The sequence below is a fragment of the Hypanus sabinus genome, chromosome 2, assembly GCF_030144855.1.
Source record: "Hypanus sabinus isolate sHypSab1 chromosome 2, sHypSab1.hap1, whole genome shotgun sequence".
Lineage (NCBI taxonomy): Eukaryota > Metazoa > Chordata > Chondrichthyes > Myliobatiformes > Dasyatidae > Hypanus > Hypanus sabinus.
Window position 1 is genome coordinate 108,253,132 of NC_082707.1, and position 19,222 is coordinate 108,272,353.

Here is a 19,222-nt window from a genome sequence, read left to right on the forward strand (position 1 = left end):
TGCCCTGCATTTACTGTACAGGTCCTACCCTGTTCACAACACTCCCCAGTGCCCGCCATTTACTGTACAGGTCCTACCCTGTTCACAACACTCCCCAGTGCCCGCCATTTACTGTACAGGTCCTACCCTGTTCACAACACTGCCCAGTGCCCTGCATTTACTGTACAGGTCCTACCCTGTTCACAACACTGCCCAGTGCCCGCAATTTACTGTACAGGTCCTACCCTGTTCGCAACACTGCCCAGTGCCCGCCATTTACTGTACAGGTCCTACCCTGTTCACAACACTGCCCAGTGCCCGCCATTTACTGTGCAGGTCCTACCCTGTTCACAACACTCCTCAGTGCCCGCCATTTACTGTACAGGTCCTACCCTGTTCACAACATTCCCCAGTGCCCGCCATTTACTGTACAGGTCCTACCCAGTTCACTACACTCCCCAGTGCCCGTCATTTACTGTACAGGTCCGACCCTGTTCACAACACTCCCCAGTGCCCGCCATTTACTGTACAGGTCCTACCCTGTTCACTACACTGCCCAGTGCTTGCCATTTACTGTACAGGTCCTACCCTGTTCACAACACTCCCCAGTGCCCTGCATTTACTGTACAGGTCCTACCCTGTTCACAACACTCCCCAGTGCCCGCCATTTACTGCACAGGTCCGACCCTGTTCACAACACTCCCCAGTGCCCGCCATTTACTGTACAGGTCCTACCCTGTTCACTACACTGCCCAGTGCTTGCCATTTACTGTACAGGTCCTACCCTGTTCACAACACTCCCCAGTGCCCACCATTTACTATACAGGTCCTACCCTGTTCACAACATTCCCCAGTGCCCTGCATTTACTGTACAGGTCCTACCCTGTTCACAACACTCCCCAGTGCCCACCATTTACCGTACAGGTCCTAACCTGTTCACAACACTGCCCAGTGCCCTGCATTTACTGTACAGGTCCTACCGTGTTCACAACACTGCCCAGTGACTGCCATTTACTGTACAGGTCCTACCCTGTTCACAACATTCTCCAGTGCCCGCCATTTACTGTACAGGTCCTACCCTGTTCACAACACTCCCCAGTGCCCGCCATTTACTGTACAGGTCCTACCCTGTTCACAACATTCTCCAGTGCCCACCATTTACTGTACAGGTCCGACCCTGTTCACAACACTGCCCAGTGCCTGCTATTTACTGTACAGGTCCGACCCTGTTCAGAACACTCCTCAGTGCCTGCCATTTACTGTACAGTTCCGACCCTGTTCACAACACTCCCCAGTGCCCGCCATTTACCGTACAGGTCCTACCCTGTTCACAACACTCCTCAGTGCCCACCATTTACTGTACAGGTCCTACCCTGTTCACAACATTCCCCAGTGCCTGCCATTTACTGTACAGGTCCTACCCTGTTCACAACACTCCCCAGTGCCCACCATTTACCGTACAGGTCCGACCCTGTTCACAACATTCCCTAGTGCCTGCCATTTACTGTACAGGTCCTACCCTGTTCACAACGCTCCCCAGTGCCCTGCATTTACTGTACAGGTCCTACCCTGTTCACAACACTCCCCAGTGCCCACCATTTACTGTACAGGTCCTACCCTGTTCACAACATTCCCCAGTGCCCTGCATTTACTGTACAGGTCCTACCCTGTTCACAACACTCCCCAGTGCCCACCATTTACTGTACAGGTCCTACCCTGTTCACAACATTCCCCAGTGCCCTGCATTTACTGTACAGGTCCTACCCTGTTCACAACACTCCCCAGTGCCCGCCATTTACTGTACAGGTCCTACCCTGTTCACAACATTCTCCAGTGCCCACCATTTACTGTACATGTCCGACCCCGTTCACAACACTGCCCAGTGCCCACCATTTACTGTACAGGTCCTGCCCTGTTCACAACACTGCTCAGTGCCTGCCATTTACTGTACAGTTCCGACCCTGTTCAGAACATTCCCTAGTGCCCTGCATTTACTGTACAGGTCCTACCCTGTTCACTACACTGCCCAGTGCCCACCATTTACTGTACAGGTCCTACCCTGTTCACAATACTGCTCAGTGCCTGCCATTTACTGTACAGGTCCTACCCTGTTCACAACACACCCCAGTGCCCGCCATTTACCGTACAGGTCCTACCCTGTTCACAAAACTCCTCAGTGCCCACCATTTACTGTACAGGTCCTACCCTGTTCACAACATTCCCTAGTGCCTGCCATTTACTGTACAGGTCCTACCCTGTTCACAACACTCCCCAGTGCCCACCATTTACCGTACAGGTCCGACCCAGTTCACAACATTCCCTAGTGCCTGCCATTTACTGTACAGGTCCTACCCTGTTCACAACGCTCCCCAGTGCCCTGCATTTACTGTACAGGTCCTACCCTGTTCACAACACTCCCCAGTGCCCACCATTTACTGTACAGGTCCTACCCTGTTCACAACATTCCCCAGTGCCCTGCATTTACTGTACAGGTCCTACCCTGTTCACAACACTCCCCAGTGCCCACCATTTACTGTACAGGTCCTACCCTGTTCACAATACTGCTCAGTGCCTGCCATTTACTGTACAGGTCCTACCCTGTTCACAACACTCCCCAGTGCTTGCCATTTACTGTACAGGTCCTACCCTGTTCACAACACACCCCAGTGCCCTGCATTTACTGTACAGGTCCTACCCTGTTCACAACACTCCCCAGTGCCCTGCATTTACTGTACAGGTCCTAGCCTGTTCACAACATTCCCCAGTGCCCTACATTTACTGTACAGGTCCTACCCTGTTCACAACACTCCCCAGTGCCCTGCATTTACTGTACAGGTCCTACCCTGTTCACAACACTCCCCAGTGCCCACCATTTACTGTACAGGTCCTACCCTGTTCACAACACTGCCCAGTGCCCTGCATTTACTGTACAGGTCCTACCCTGTTCACAACACTCCCCAGTGCCCTGCATTTACTGTACAGGTCCTAGCCTGTTCTCAACATTCCCCAGTGCCCTACATTTACTGTACAGGTCCTACCCTGTTCACAACACTCCCCAGTGCCCTGCATTTACTGTACAGGTCCTACCCTGTTCACAACACTCCCCAGTGCCCACCATTTACTGTACAGGTCCTACCCTGTTCACAACACTCCCCAGTGCCCTGCATTTACTGTACAGGTCCTACCCTGTTCACAACATTCCCCAGTGCCCACCATTTACTGTACAGGTCCGACCCTGTTCACAACACTCCCCAGTGCCCTCCATTTACTGTACAGGTCCTACCCTGTTCACAACACTCCCCAGTGCCCACCATTTACTGTACAGATCCTACCCTGTTCACAACACTGCCCAGTGCCTGCCATTTACTGTACAAGTCCTACCCTGTTCACAACATTCCCCAGTGCCTGCCATTTACTGTACAGGTCCTACCCTGTTCACTATATTCCCCAGTGCCCGCCATTTACTGTACAGGTCCTACCCTGTTCACAACACTGCCCAGTGCCTGCCATTTACTGTACAGGTCCTACCCTGTTCACAACACTGCCCAGTTCCCGCAATTTACTGTACAGGTCCTGCCCTGTTCACAACACTCCTCAGTGCCCGCCATTTACTGTACAGGTCCTACCCTGTTCACAACATTCCCCAGTGCCCGCCATTTACTGTACAGGTCCTACCCTGTTCACAACGCTCCCCAGTGCCCACCATTTACTGTACAGGTCCTACCCTGTTCACAACACTGCCCAGTTCCTGCCATTTACTGTACAGGTCCTTCCCTGTTCACAACATTCCCCTGTGCCTGCCATTTACTGTACAGGTCCTACCCTGTTCACAACATTCCCCAGTGCCTGCCATTTACTGTACAGGTCCTTCCCTGTTCACAACATTCCCCAGTGCCTGCCATTTACTGTACTGGTCCTACCCTGTTCACTACATTGCCCAGTGCCCGCCATTTACTGTACAGGTCCTACCCTGTTCACAACACTGCCCAGTGCCCACCATTTACTGTACAGGTCCTACCCTGTTCACAACACTCCCCAGTGCCCGCCATTTACTGTACAGGTCCTACCCTGTTCACAACACTGCCCAGTGCCTGCCATTTACTGTACAAGTCCTACCCTGTTCACAACATTCCCCAGTGCCTGCCATTTACTGTACAGGTCCTACCCTGTTCACTACATTCCCCAGTGCCCGCCATTTACTGTACAGGTCCTACCCTGTTCACAACACTGCCCAGTGCCTGCCATTTACTGTACAGGTCCTACCCTGTTCACAACACTCCCCAGTTCCTGCCATTTACTGTACAGGTCCTTCCCTGTTCACAACATTCCCCAGTGCCTGCCATTTACTGTACAGGTCCTACCCTGTTCACAACATTCCCCAGTGCCTGCCATTTACTGTACAGGTCCTACCCTGTTCACTACATTCCCCAGTGCCCGCCATTTACTGTACAGGTCCTACCCTGTTCACAACACTGCCCAGTGCCCGCCATTTACTGTACAGGTCCTACCGTGTTCACAACACTGCCCAGTGCCCTGCATTTACTGTACAGGTCCTACCCTGTTCACAACACTCCCCAGTGCCCGCCATTTACTGTACAGGTCCTACCCTGTTCACAACACTCCCCAGTGCCCGCCATTTACTGTACAGGTCCTACCCTGTTCACAACACTGCCCAGTGCCCTGCATTTACTGTACAGGTCCTACCCTGTTCACAACACTGCCCAGTGCCCGCCATTTACTGTACAGGTCCTACCCTGTTCGCAACACTGCCCAGTGCCCGCCATTTACTGTACAGGTCCTACCCTGTTCACAACACTGCCCAGTGCCCGCCATTTACTGTGCAGGTCCTACCCTGTTCACAACACTCCTCAGTGCCCGCCATTTACTGTACAGGTCCTACCCTGTTCACAACATTCCCCAGTGCCCGCCATTTACTGTACAGGTCCTACCCTGTTCACTACACTCCCCAGTGCCCGTCATTTACTGTACAGGTCCGACCCTGTTCACAACACTCCCCAGTGCCCGCCATTTACTGTACAGGTCCTACCCTGTTCACTACACTGCCCAGTGCCCGCCATTTACTGTACAGGTCCTACCCTGTTCACAACGCTCCCCAGTGCCCACCATTTACTGTACAGGTCCTACCCTGTTCACAACACTGCCCAGTTCCTGCCATTTACTGTACAGGTCCTTCCCTGTTCACAACATTCCCCAGTGCCTGCCATTTACTGTACAGGTCCTACCCTGTTCACAACATTCCCCAGTGCCTGCCATTTACTGTACAGGTCCTACCCTGTTCACTACATTCCCCAGTGCCCGCCATTTACTGTACAGGTCCTACCCTGTTCACAACACTCCCCAGTGCCCGCCATTTACTGTACAGGTCCTACCGTGTTCACAACACTGCCCAGTGCCCTGCATTTACTGTACAGGTCCTACCCTGTTCACAACACTCCCCAGTGCCCGCCATTTACTGTACAGGTCCTACCCTGTTCACAACACTCCCCAGTGCCCGCCATTTACTGTACAGGTCCTACCCTGTTCACAACACTGCCCAGTGCCCTGCATTTACTGTACAGGTCCTACCCTGTTCACAACACTGCCCAGTGCCCGCCATTTACTGTACAGGTCCTACCCTGTTCGCAACACTGCCCAGTGCCCGCCATTTACTGTACAGGTCCTACCCTGTTCACAACACTGCCCAGTGCCCGCCATTTACTGTGCAGGTCATACCCTGTTCACAACACTCCTCAGTGCCCGCCATTTACTGTACAGGTCCTACCCTGTTCACAACATTCCCCAGTGCCCGCCATTTACTGTACAGGTCCTACCCTGTTCACTACACTCCCCAGTGCCCGTCATTTACTGTACAGGTCCGACCCTGTTCACAACACTCCCCAGTGCCCGCCATTTACTGTACAGGTCCTACCCCGTTCACTACACTGCCCAGTGCTTGCCATTTACTGTACAGGTCCTACCCTGTTCACAACACTCCCCAGTGCCCTGCATTTACTGTACAGGTCCTACCCTGTTCACAACACTCCCCAGTGCCCGCCATTTACTGCACAGGTCCGACCCTGTTCACTATACTCCCCAGTGCCCGCCATTTACTGTACAGGTCCGACCCTGTTCACTACACTCCCCAGTGCCCGCCATTTACTGTACAGGTACTACCCTGTTCACAACACTCCCCAGTGCCCACCATTTACTGTACAGGTCCTACCCTGTTCACAACATTCCCCAGTGCCCACCATTTACTGTACAGGTCCTACCCTCTTCACTACACTGCCCAGTGCTTGCCATTTACTGTACAGGTCCTACCCTGTTCACAACACTCCCCAGTGCCCTGCATTTGCTGTACAGGTCCTACCCAGTTCACTACTCTCCCCAGTGCCCGCCATTTACGGTACATGTCCTACCCTGTTCACAACATTCCCCAGTGCCCGCCATTTACTGTACAGGTCCTACCCTGTTCTCAACACTCCTCAGTGCCCGCCATTTACTGTACAGGTCCTACCCTGTTCTCAACACTCCTCAGTGCCCGCCATTTACTGTACACGTCCTACCCTGTTCACAACACTCCCCAGTGCCCACCATTTACTGTACAGGTCCTACCCTGTTCACAACACTCCCCAGTGCCCGCCATTTACTGTACAGGTCCTACCCTGTTCACAACACTCCGCAGTGCCCGCCATTTACTGTACAGGTCCTACCCTGTTCACAACACTCCCCAGTGCCCGCCATTTTCTGTACAGGTCCTGCCCTGTTCACAACACTCCCCAGTGCCCGCCATTTACTGTACAGGTCCTACCCTGTTCACTACACTGCCCAGTGCTTGCCATTTACTGTACAGGTCCTACCCTGTTCACAACACTCCCCAGTGCCCACCATTTACTGTACAGGTCCTACCCTGTTCACAACACTCCCCAGTGCCCACCATTTACCGTACAGGTCCTAACCTGTTCACAACACTGCCCAGTGCCCTGCATTTACTGTACAGGTCCTACCCTGTTCACAACACTGCCCAGTGCCTGCCATTTACTGTACAGGTCCTACCCTGTTCACAACATTCTCCAGTGCCCGCCATTTACTGTACAGGTCCTACCCTGTTCACAACACTCCCCAGTACCCGCCATTTACTGTACAGGTCCTACCCTGTTCACAACATTCTCCAGTGCCCAACATTTACTGTACAGGTCCGACCCTGTTCACAACACTGCCCAGTGCCTGCTATTTACTGTACAGGTCCGACCCTGTTCACAACATTCCCTAGTGCCCTGCATTTACTGTACAGGTCCTACCCTGTTCACTACACTGCCCAGTGCTTGCCATTTACTGTACAGGTCCTACCCTGTTCACTACACTGCCCAGTGCTTGCCATTTACTGTACAGGTCCTACCCTGTTCACTACACTGCCCAGTGCTTGCCATTTACTGTACAGGTCCTACCCTGTTCACAACATTCCCCAGTGCCCGCCATTTACTGTACAGGTCCTACCCTGTTCACAACACTCCTCAGCCCGCCATTTACTGTACAGGTCCTACCCTGTTCACAACACTCCCCAGTGCCCACCATTTACTGTACAGGTCCTACCCTGTTCACAACATTCCCCAGTGCCCTGCATTTACTGTACAGGTCCTACCCTGTTCACAACATTCCTCAGTGCCCACCATTTACTGTACAGGTCCTACCCTGTTCACAACATTCCTCAGTGCCCGGCATTTACTGTACAGGTCCTACCCTGTTCACAACATTCCCCAGTGCCCTGCATTTACTGTACAGGTCCTACCCTGTTCACAACACTCCTCAGTGCCTGCCATTTACTGTACAGGTCCTACCCTGTTCACAACACTTCCCAGTGCCCACCATTTACTGTACAGGTCCTACCCTGTTCACAACACTCCCCAGTGCCCACCATTTACTGTACAGGTCCTACCCTGTTCACAACATTCCCCAGTGCCCACCATTTACTGTACAGGTCCGACCCTGTTCACAACACTCCCCAGTGCCCTCCATTTACTGTACAGGTCCTACCCTGTTCACAACACTCCCCAGTGCCCACCATTTACTGTACAGATCCTACCCTGTTCACAACACTGCCCAGTGCCTGCCATTTACTGTACAAGTCCTACCCTGTTCACAACATTCCCCAGTGCCTGCCATTTACTGTACAGGTCCTACCCTGTTCACAACATTCCCCAGTGCCTGCCATTTACTGTACAGGTCCTACCCTGTTCACTACATTCCCCAGTGCCCGCCATTTACTGTACAGGTCCTACCCTGTTCACAACACTGCCCAGTGCCTGCCATTTACTGTACAGGTCCTACCCTGTTCACAACACTCCCCAGTGCCCGCAATTTACTGTACAGGTCCTGCCCTGTTCACAACACTCCTCAGTCCCGCCATTTACTGTACAGGTCCTACCCTGTTCACAACATTCCCCAGTGCCCGCCATTTACTGTACAGGTCCTACCCTGTTCACAACGCTCCCCAGTGCCCACCATTTACTGTACAGGTCCTACCCTGTTCACAACACTGCCCAGTTCCTGCCATTTACTGTACAGGTCCTTCCCTGTTCACAACATTCCCCAGTGCCTGCCATTTACTGTACAGGTCCTACCCTGTTCACAACATTCCCCAGTGCCTGCCATTTACTGTACAGGTCCTACCCTGTTTACTACATTACCCAGTGCCCGCCATTTACTGTACAGGTCCTACCCTGTTCGCAACACTGCCCAGTGCCCTGCATTTACTGTACAGGTCCTACCCTGTTCACAACACTCCCCAGTGCCCGCCATTTACTGTACAGGTCCTACCCTGTTCACAACACTGCCCAGTGCCTGCCATTTACTGTACAAGTCCTACCCTGTTCACAACATTCCCCAGTGCCTGCCATTTACTGTACAGGTCCTACCCTGTTCACAACATTCCCCAGTGCCTGCCATTTACTGTACAGGTCCTACCGTGTTCACTACATTCCCCAGTGCCCGCCATTTACTGTACAGGTCCTACCCTGTTCACAACACTGCCCAGTGCCTGCCATTTACTGTACAGGTCCTACCCTGTTCACAACACTCCCCAGTGCCCGCAATTTACTGTACAGGTCCTGCCCTGTTCACAACACTCCTCAGTGCCCGCCATTTACTGTACAGGTCCTACCCTGTTCACAACATTCCCCAGTGCCCGCCATTTACTGTACAGGTCCTACCCTGTTCACAACGCTCCCCAGTGCCCACCATTTACTGTACAGGTCCTACCCTGTTCACAACACTGCCCAGTTCCTGCCATTTACTGTACAGATCCTACCCTGTTCACAACATTCCCCAGTGCCTGCCATTTACTGTACAGGTCCTACCCTGTTCACTACATTCCCCAGTGCCCGCCATTTACTGTACAGGTCCTACCCTGTTCACAACACTGCCCAGTGCCCTGCATTTACTGTACAGGTCCTACCCTGTTCACAACACTCCCCAGTGCCCGCCATTTACTGTACAGGTCCTACCCTGTTAACAACACTCCCCAGTGCCCGCCATTTACTGTACAGGTCCTACCCTGTTCACAACACTGCCCAGTGCCCTGCATTTACTGTACAGGTCCTACCCTGTTCACAACACTGCCCAGTGCCCGCCATTTACTGTACAGGTCCTACCCTGTTCGCAACACTGCCCAGTGCCCGCCATTTACTGTACAGGTCCTACCCTGTTCACAACACTGCCCAGTGCCCGCCATTTACTGTGCAGGTCCTACCCTGTTCACAACACTCCTCAGTGCCCGCCATTTACTGTACAGGTCCTACCCTGTTCACAACATTCCCCAGTGCCCGCCATTTACTGTACAGGTCCTACCCTGTTCACTATACTCCCCAGTGCCCGTCATTTACTGTACAGGTCCGACCCTGTTCACAACACTCCCCAGTGCCCGCCATTTACTGTACAGGTCCTACCCTGTTCACTACACTGCCCAGTGCTTGCCATTTACTGTACAGGTCCTACCCTGTTCACAACACTCCCCAGTGCCCTGCATTTACTGTACAGGTCCTACCCTGTTCAAAACACTCCCCAGTGCCCGTCATTTACTGCACAGGTCCGACCCTGTTCACAACACTCCCCAGTGCCCGCCATTTACTGTACAGGTCCTACCCTGTTCACTACACTGCCCAGTGCCCGCCATTTACTGCACAGGTCCGACCCTGTTCACAACACTCCCCAGTGCCCGCCATTTACTGTACAGGTCCTACCCTGTTCACAACACTCCCCAGTGCCCGCCATTTACTGCACAGGTCCGACCCTGTTCACAACACTCCCCAGTGCCCGCCATTTACTGTACAGGTCCTACCCTGTTCACTACACTCCCCAGTGCCCGCCATTTACTGTACAGGTCCTACCCTGTTCACAACACTCCCCAGTGCCCACCATTTACTGTACAGGTCCTACCCTGTTCACAACATTCCCCAGTGCCCTGCATTTACTGTACAGGTCCTACCCTGTTCACAACACTCCCCAGTGCCCACCATTTACCGTACAGGTCCTAACCTGTTCACAACACTGCCCAGTGCCCTGCATTTACTGTACAGGTCCTACCCTGTTCACAACACTGCCCAGTGCCTGCCATTTACTGTACAGGTCCTACCCTGTTCACAACATTCTCCAGTGCCCGCCATTTACTGTACAGGTCCTACCCTGTTCACAACACTCCCCAGTGCCCGCCATTTACTGTACAGGTCCTACCCTGTTCACAACATTCTCCAGTGCCCACCATTTACTGTACAGGTCCGACCCTGTTCACAACACTGCCCAGTGCCTGCTATTTACTGTACAGGTCCGACCCTGTTCAGAACATTCCCTGGTGCCCTGCATTTACTGTACAGGTCCTACCCTGTTCACTGCACTGCCCAGTGCTTGCCATTTACCGTACAGGTCCGACCGTGTTCACAACATTCCCTAGTGCCCTGCATTTACTGTACAGGTCCTACCCTGTTCACAACACTGCCCAGTGCCCTGCATTTACTGTACAGGTCCTGCCCTGTTCACAACACTCCCCAGTGCCCGCCATTTACTGTACAGGTCCTACCCTGTTCACAACACTCCCCAGTTGCCCGCCATTTACTGTAGAGGTCCTACCCTGTTCACAACACTGCCCAGTGCCCTGCATTTACTGTACAGGTCCTACCCTGTTCACAACACTGCCCAGTGCCCGCCATTTACTGTACAGGTCCTACCCTGTTCGCAACACTGCCCAGTGCCCGCCATTTACTGTACAGGTCCTACCCTGTTCGCAACACTGCCCAGTGCCCGCCATTTACTGTGCAGGTCCTACCCTGTTTATAACACTCCTCAGTGCCCGCCATTTACTGTGCAGGTCCTACCCTGTTCACAACACTCCTCAGTGCCCACCATTTACTGTACAGGTCCTACCCTGTTCACAACATTCCCCAGTGCTCGCCATTTACTGTACAGGTCCTACCCTGTTCACTACACTCCCCAGTGCCCGTCATTTACTGTACAGGTCCGACCCTGTTCACAACACTCCCCAGTGCCCGCCATTTACTGTACAGGTCCTACCCTGTTCACAACACTCCCCAGTGCCCTGCATTTACTGTACAGGTCCTACCCTGTTCACAACACTCCCCAGTGCCCGCCATTTACTGGACAGGTCCTACCCTGTTCACAACACTCCCCAGTGCCCTGCATTTACTGTACAGGTCCTACCCTGTTCACAACATTCCCCAGTGCCCGTCATTTACTGTACAGGTCCGACCCTGTTCACAACACTCCCCAGTGCCCGCCATTTACTGTACAGGTCCTACCCTGTTCACAACACTCCCCAGTGCCCTGCATTTACTGTACAGGTCCTACCCTGTTCACAACACTCCCCAGTGCCCGCCATTTACTGTACAGGTCCTACCCTGTTCACAACACTCCCCAGTGCCCTGCATTTACTGTACAGGTCCTACCCTGTTCACAACATTCCCCAGTGCCCGCCATTTACTGTACAGGTCCTACACTGTTCACTACACTCCCCAGTGCCCACCATTTACTGTACAGGTCCTACCCTGTTCACAACATTCCCCAGTGCCCTGCATTTACTGTACAGGTCCTACCCTGTTCACAACACTCCCCAGTGCCCACCATTTACCGTACAGGTCCTAACCTGTTCACAACACTGCCCAGTGCCCTGCATTTACTGTACAGGTCCTACCCTGTTCACAAAATTCTCCAGTGCCCGCCATTTACTGTACAGGTCCTACCCTGTTCACAACACTCCCCAGTGCCCGCCATTTACTGTACAGGTCCTACCCTGTTCACAACATTCTCCAGTGCCCACCATTTACTGTACAGGTCCGACCCTGTTCACAACACTGCCCAGTGCCTGCTATTTACTGTACAGGTCCGACCCTGTTCAGAACACTCCTCAGTGCCTGCCATTTACTGTACAGTTCCGACCCTGTTCAGAACATTCCCTAGTGCCCTGCATTTACTGTACAGGTCCTACCCTGTTCACTACACTGCCCAGTGCTTGCCATTTACCGTACAGGTCCTACCCTGTTCACAACACTCCTCAGTGCCTGCCATTTACCGTACAGGTCCGACCCTGTTCACAACATTCCCTAGTGCCCTGCATTTACTGTACAGGTCCTACCCTGTTCACTACACTGCCCAGTGCTTGCCATTTACTGTACAGGTCCTACCCTGTTCACTACACTGCCCAGTGCTTGCCATTTACTGTACAGGTCCTACCCTGTTCACTACACTGCCCAGTGCTTGCCATTTACTGTACAGGTCCTACCCTGTTCACAACCTTCCCCAGTGCCTGCCATTTACTGTACAGGTCCTACCCTGTTCACAACGCTCCCCAGTGCACTGCATTTACTGTACAGGTCCTACCCTGTTCACAACACTCCTCAGTGCCCGCCATTTACTGTACAGGTCCTACCCTGTTCACAACATTCCCCAGTGCCCACCATTTACTGTACAGGTCCTACCCTGTTCACTACACTGCCCAGTGCCCGCCATTTACTGTACAGGTCCTACCCTGTTCACAACATTCCCCAGTGCCCACCATTTACTGTACAGGTCCTACCCTGTTCACAACATTCTCCAGTGCCCTGCATTTACTGTACAGGTCCTACCCTGTTCACAACATTCCCCGGTGCCCACCATTTACTGTACAGGTCCTACCCTGTTCACAACATTCCCCGGTGCCCACCATTTACTGTACAGGTCCTACCCTGTTCACAACATTCCCCGGTGCCCACCATTTACTGTACAGGTCCTACCCTGTTCACAACACTCCCCAGTGCCCACCATTTACTGTACAGGTCCTACCCTGTTCACAACATTCCCCACTGCCCTGCATTTACTGTACAGGTCCTACCCTGTTCACAACACTCCTCAGTGCCTGCCATTTACTGTACAGGTCCTACCCTGTTCACAACACTTCCCAGTGCCCACCATTTACTGTACAGGTCCTCCCCTGTTCACAACACTCCCCAGTGCCCACCATTTACTGTACAGGTCCTACCCTGTTCACAACATTCCCCAGTGCCCACCATTTACTGTACAGGTCCGACCCTGTTCACAACACTCCCCAGTGCCCTCCATTTACTGTACAGGTCCTACCCTGTTCACAACACTCCCCAGTGCCCACCATTTACTGTACAGATCCTACCCTGTTCACAACACTCCCCAGTGCCCACCATTTACTGTACAGATCCTACCCTGTTCACAACATTCCCCAGTGCCTGCCATTTACTGTACAAGTCCTTCCCTGTTCACAACATTCCCCAGTGCCTGCCATTTACTGTACAGGTCCTACCCTGTTCACAACATTCCCCAGTGCCTGCCATTTACTGTACAGGTCCTACCGTGTTCACTACATTCCCCAGTGCCCGCCATTTACTGTACAGGTCCTACCCTGTTCACAACACTGCCCAGTGCCTGCCATTTACTGTACAGGTCCTACCCTGTTCACAACACTGCCCAGTGCCCGCAATTTACTGTACAGGTCCTGCCCTGTTCACAACACTCCTCAGTGCCCGCCATTTACTGTACAGGTCCTACCCTGTTCACAACATTCCCCAGTGCCCGCCATTTACTGTACAGGTCCTACCCTGTTCACAACGCTCCCCAGTGCCCACCATTTACTGTACAGGTCCTACCCTGTTCACAACACTGCCCAGTTCCTGCCATTTACTGTACAGGTCCTTCCCTGTTCACAACATTCCCCAGTGCCTGCCATTTACTGTACAGGTCCTACCCTGTTCACTACATTTCCCAGTGCCCGCCATTTACTGTACAGGTCCTACCCTGTTCACAACACTGCCCAGTGCCCGGCATTTACTGTACAGGTCCTACCCTGTTCACAACACTCCCCAGTGCCCGCCATTTACTGTACAGGTCCTACCCTGTTCACAACACTGCCCAGTGCCTGCCATTTACTGTACAAGTCCTACCCTGTTCACAACATTCCCCAGTGCCTGCCATTTACTGTACAGGTCCTACCCTGTTCACAACATTCCCCAGTGCCTGCCATTTACTGTACAGGTCCTACCCTGTTCACTACATTCCCCAGTGCCCGCCATTTACTGTACAGGTCCTACCCTGTTCACAACACTGCCCAGTGCCTGCCATTTACTGTACAGGTCCTACCCTGTTCACAACACTCCCCAGTGCCCGCAATTTACTGTACAGGTCCTGCCCTGTTCACAACACTCCTCAGTGCCCGCCATTTACTGTACAGGTCCTACCCTGTTCACAACATTCCCCAGTGCCCGCCATTTACTGTACAGGTCCTACCCTGTTCACAACGCTCCCCAGTGCCCACCATTTACTGTACAGGTCCTACCCTGTTCACAACACTGCCCAGTTCCTGCCATTTACTGTACAGGTCCTTCCCTGTTCACAACATTCCCCAGTGCCTGCCATTTACTGTACAGGTCCTACCCTGTTCACAACATTCCCCAGTGCCTGCCATTTACTGTACAGGTCCTACCCTGTTCACTACATTCCCCAGTGCCCGCCATTTACTGTACAGGTCCTACCCTGTTCACAACACTCCCCAGTGCCCGCCATTTACTGTACAGGTCCTACCGTGTTCACAACACTGCCCAGTGCCCTGCATTTACTGTACAGGTCCTACCCTGTTCACAACACTGCCCAGTGCCCGCCATTTACTGTGCAGGTCCTACCCTGTTCACAACACTCCTCAGTGCCCGCCATTTACTGTACAGGTCCTACCGTGTTCACAACATTCCCCAGTGCCCGCCATTTACTGTACAGGTCCTACCCTGTTCACTACACTCCCCAGTGCCCGTCATTTACTGTACAGGTCCGACCCTGTTCACAACACTCCCCAGTGCCCGCCATTTACTGTACAGGTCCTACCCTGTTCACTACACTTCCCAGTGCTTGCCATTTACTGTACAGGTCCTACCCTGTTCACAACACTCCCCAGTGCCCTGCATTTACTGTACAGGTCCTACCCTGTTCACAACACTCCCCAGTGCCCGCCATTTACTGCACAGGTCCGACCCTGTTCACTATACTCCCCAGTGCCCGCCATTTACTGTACAGGTCCGACCCTGTTCACAACACTCCCCAGTGCCCACCATTTACTGTACAGGTCCTACCCTGTTCACAACATTCCCCAGTGCCCACCATTTACTGTACAGGTCCTACCCTCTTCACTACACTGCCCAGTGCTTGCCATTTATTGTACAGGTCCTACCCTGTTCACAACACTCCCCAGTGCCCTGCATTTGCTGTACAGGTCCTACCCAGTTCACTACTCTCCCCAGTGCCCGCCATTTACTGTACAGGTCCTACCCTGTTCACAACATTCCCCAGTGCCCGCCATTTACTGTACAGGTCCTACCCTGTTCTCAACACTCCTCAGTGCCCGCCATTTACTGTACAGGTCCTACCCTGTTCACAACACTGCCCAGTGCTTGCCATTTACTGTACAGGTCCTACCCTGTTCACTACACTCCTCAGTGCCCGCCATTTACTGTACACGTCCTACCCTGTTCACAACACTCCCCAGTGCCTGCCATTTACTGTACAGGTCCTACCCTGTTCACAACATTCCCCAGTGCCCGCCATTTACTGTACAGGTCCTACCCTGTTCACAATATTCCCTAGTGCCCACCATTTACTGTACAGGTCCTACCCTGTTCACAACACTCTCCAGTGCCCACCATTTACTGTACAGGTCCTACCCTGTTCACAACACTCCCCAGTGCCCACCATTTACTGTACAGATCCTACCCTGTTCACAACACTGCCCAGTGCCTGCCATTTACTGTACAAGTCCTACCCTGTTCACAACATTCCCCAGTGCCTGTCATTTACTGTACAGGTCCTACCCTGTTCACAACATTCCCCAGTGCCTGCCATTTACTGTACAGGTCCTACCCTGTTCACTACATTCCCCAGTGCCCGCCATTTACTGTACAGGTCCTACCCTGTTCACAACACTGCCCAGTGCCTGCCATTTACTGTACTGGTCCTACCCTGTTCACAACATTCCCCAGTGCCTGCCATTTACTGTACAGGTCCTACCCTGTTCACTACATTCCCCAGTGCCCGCCATTTACTGTACAGGTCCTACCCTGTTCACAACACTGCCCAGTGCCTGCCATTTACTGTACAGGTCCTACCCTGTTCACAACACTCCCCGGTGCCCACCATTTACTGTACAGGTCCTACCCTGTTCAGAACACTCCCCAGTGTCCGCCATTTACTGTACAGGTCCTACCCTGTTCACAACACTCCCCAGTGCCCGGCATTTACTGTACAGGTCCTACCGCGTTCACAACACTCCCCAGTGCCCGCCATTTACTGTTCAGGTCCTACCCTGTTCACAACACTCCCCAGTGCCCACCATTTACTGTACAGGTCCTACCCTGTTCACAACACTCCCCAGTGCCCGCCATTTACTGTACAGGTCCTACCCTGTTCACAACACTCCGCAGTGCCCACCATTTACTGTACAGGTCCTACCCTGTTCACAACACTCCCCAGTGCCCGCCATTTACTGTACAGGTCCTACCCTGTTCACAACACTCCCAGTGCCCGCCATTTACTGTACAGGTTCTACCCTGTTCACAACACTCCCCAGTGTCCGCCAATTACTGTACAGGTCCTACCCTGTTCACAACACTCCCCAGTGCCCGCCAATTACTGTACAGGTCCTACCCTTTTCACAACACTCTCCAGTGCCCGCCATTTACTGTACAGGTCCTACCCTGTTCACAACACTCCGCAGTGCCCGCCATTTACTGTACAGGTCCTACCCTGTTCACAACACTCCCCAGTGCCCGCCATTTTCTGTACAGGTCCTACCCTGTTCACAACACTCCCCAGTGCCCGCCATTTACTGTACAGGGCCTATCCTGTTCACTACACTGCCCAGTGCTTGCCATTTACTGTACAGGTCCTACCCTGTTCACTACACTGCCCAGTGCCCACCATTTACTGTACAGGTGTTACCCTGTTCACTACACTGCCCAGTGCTTGCCATTTACTGTACAGGTCCTACCCTGTTCACAACACTCCTCAGTGCCCACCATTTACTGTACAGGTCTTACCCTGTTCTCAACACTGCCCAGTGCCTGCCATTTACTGTACAGGTCCTACCCTGTTCACAACACTGCCCAGTGCCTGCCATTTACTGTACAGGTCCTACCCTGTTCACAACACTGCCCAGTGCCCGCCATTTACTGTACAGGTCTTACCCTGTTCACAACACTGCCCAGCGCCCTGCATTTACTGTACAGGTCCTACCCTGTTCACAACACTGCCCAGTGCCTGCCATTTACTGTACAGGTCCTACCCTGTTCACAACACTGCCCAGTGCCTGCCATTTACTGTACAGGTCTTACCCTGTTCTCAACACTGCCCAGTGCCCGCCATTTACTGTACAGGTCTTACCCTGTTCACAACACTGCCCAGCGCCCTGCATTTACTGTACAGGTCTTACCCCGGTTTGAATGCCAAAATGGATCAGCTTAGTCTTCTCAAAGTTGAAATCCATTTGCCATTCCTCAGCTCGTCTTCCTAACTGATCAAGATCTCCTCGTTATTAATGGAGGGACCAACCCTGACCCCTGAGGCATCCTACTAGTTACAAGCTCCAGTTGGAAAAGTGACCTGCATCTTCCTCTGTTTCCTATCATTGAACCAATTCTGAATCCACCTTGCCAGCAACTCCTGTATCCAATGCAACGTAACCTTCCAGATCAGCCTCCCATGGAGGATCTTGTCAAAGGCTGAAATAAAGTCGATGTATACAACATCCACTGCCATACCCTCATCTGTCCCTTAAGTTACCCTTTCGAAAAACTCCACACGATTCATCAGGCATGAGCTTCCAAAACTGTGCTGACTGTTCCTGATCAGGCCTTCCCTATCTGAGTAATGGTAGATCTTTATCCCTCAGATAATTTCCCTATGACTGAAGGCATGCTCACTGGCCTGTCCTTACTTCCCTTCATGATCAATGCAACCCTCCACCCTCTATCCTTCTGAAACTTTACCAGTGGCCAGCGATGAAGCAAATATCTCTACAAAGGCCTCTGTGACTTATTTCCAGCCTTTTCTGAGGTCCAGGCGGTGCACTTGGTCAGGCCCTGGGGAATTGTCAGGTGTTGGAGCTGGGAAAGATGTGTGTGGGTAGTGGATGGGAGAAGAGATTGGGTGTCTCAGGAGGAGCTGCTGAGCTCTGTCCTCTCTGATTGTTGAATCCTCCTTCAACCCCAGTGTTCAGTGTCCTGTGGAGAAGGGTTCCAGTCACGGCCCGTCTCCTGTATGTCCCAGCAAGGGGGCCAGTTGCCAGACTCGGCCTGTTCCTCACAGCCCAAGCCTGCTGCCGTCCAGACCTGTATTCGGAATCACTGCCGTGTCTTCTCCTGGCACGTTGGTGCCTGGGGCCTGGTGAGTCCTCTGCTCTAGGATGGGTGGTGCTGATCTTGGGGAGGAAAGATGGATAATAACTTCTGCTGTGGGCCTCACCTTGGATCATTCCTTCTCACCATCTCTAGCGTTGTGGGAGGAGGGTGTTGCTGGATGGGTGTTTTTGGATTCTGATGATTTTAATCCAAGGTTCATTCTGAAGTTGGGAAAGAGGCTTCACAGTCATTTTATTAAGAGTTGACAGAACAAAGGGAAGTTGGAACAAAGAGTGACAGAAGTATATCAAGTGAAGGAAAAGCTGAGATTAGAATGGCACCTAGCACAGACAGCT

General features: G+C 52.7%; 1 protein-coding gene across 8 annotated transcripts in view; it reads left to right on the forward strand.

The window, feature by feature from the left end:
- The window catches only part of paplna (papilin a, proteoglycan-like sulfated glycoprotein), a 610,770-nt gene that overhangs the window by 415,873 nt on the left and 175,675 nt on the right, over positions 1 to 19,222 (forward strand). For 7 of the 8 annotated variants that reach the window (XM_059951694.1, XM_059951720.1, XM_059951747.1 and 4 more), the window contains one exon: positions 18,739 to 18,912. The exons of the other annotated variant lie outside the window; for it this stretch is intronic. In XM_059951694.1, the coding sequence (XP_059807677.1) occupies positions 18,739 to 18,912 (174 nt within the window). The remainder of the gene's footprint in view (positions 1 to 18,738; positions 18,913 to 19,222) is intronic. 8 annotated transcript variants of the gene reach the window in all.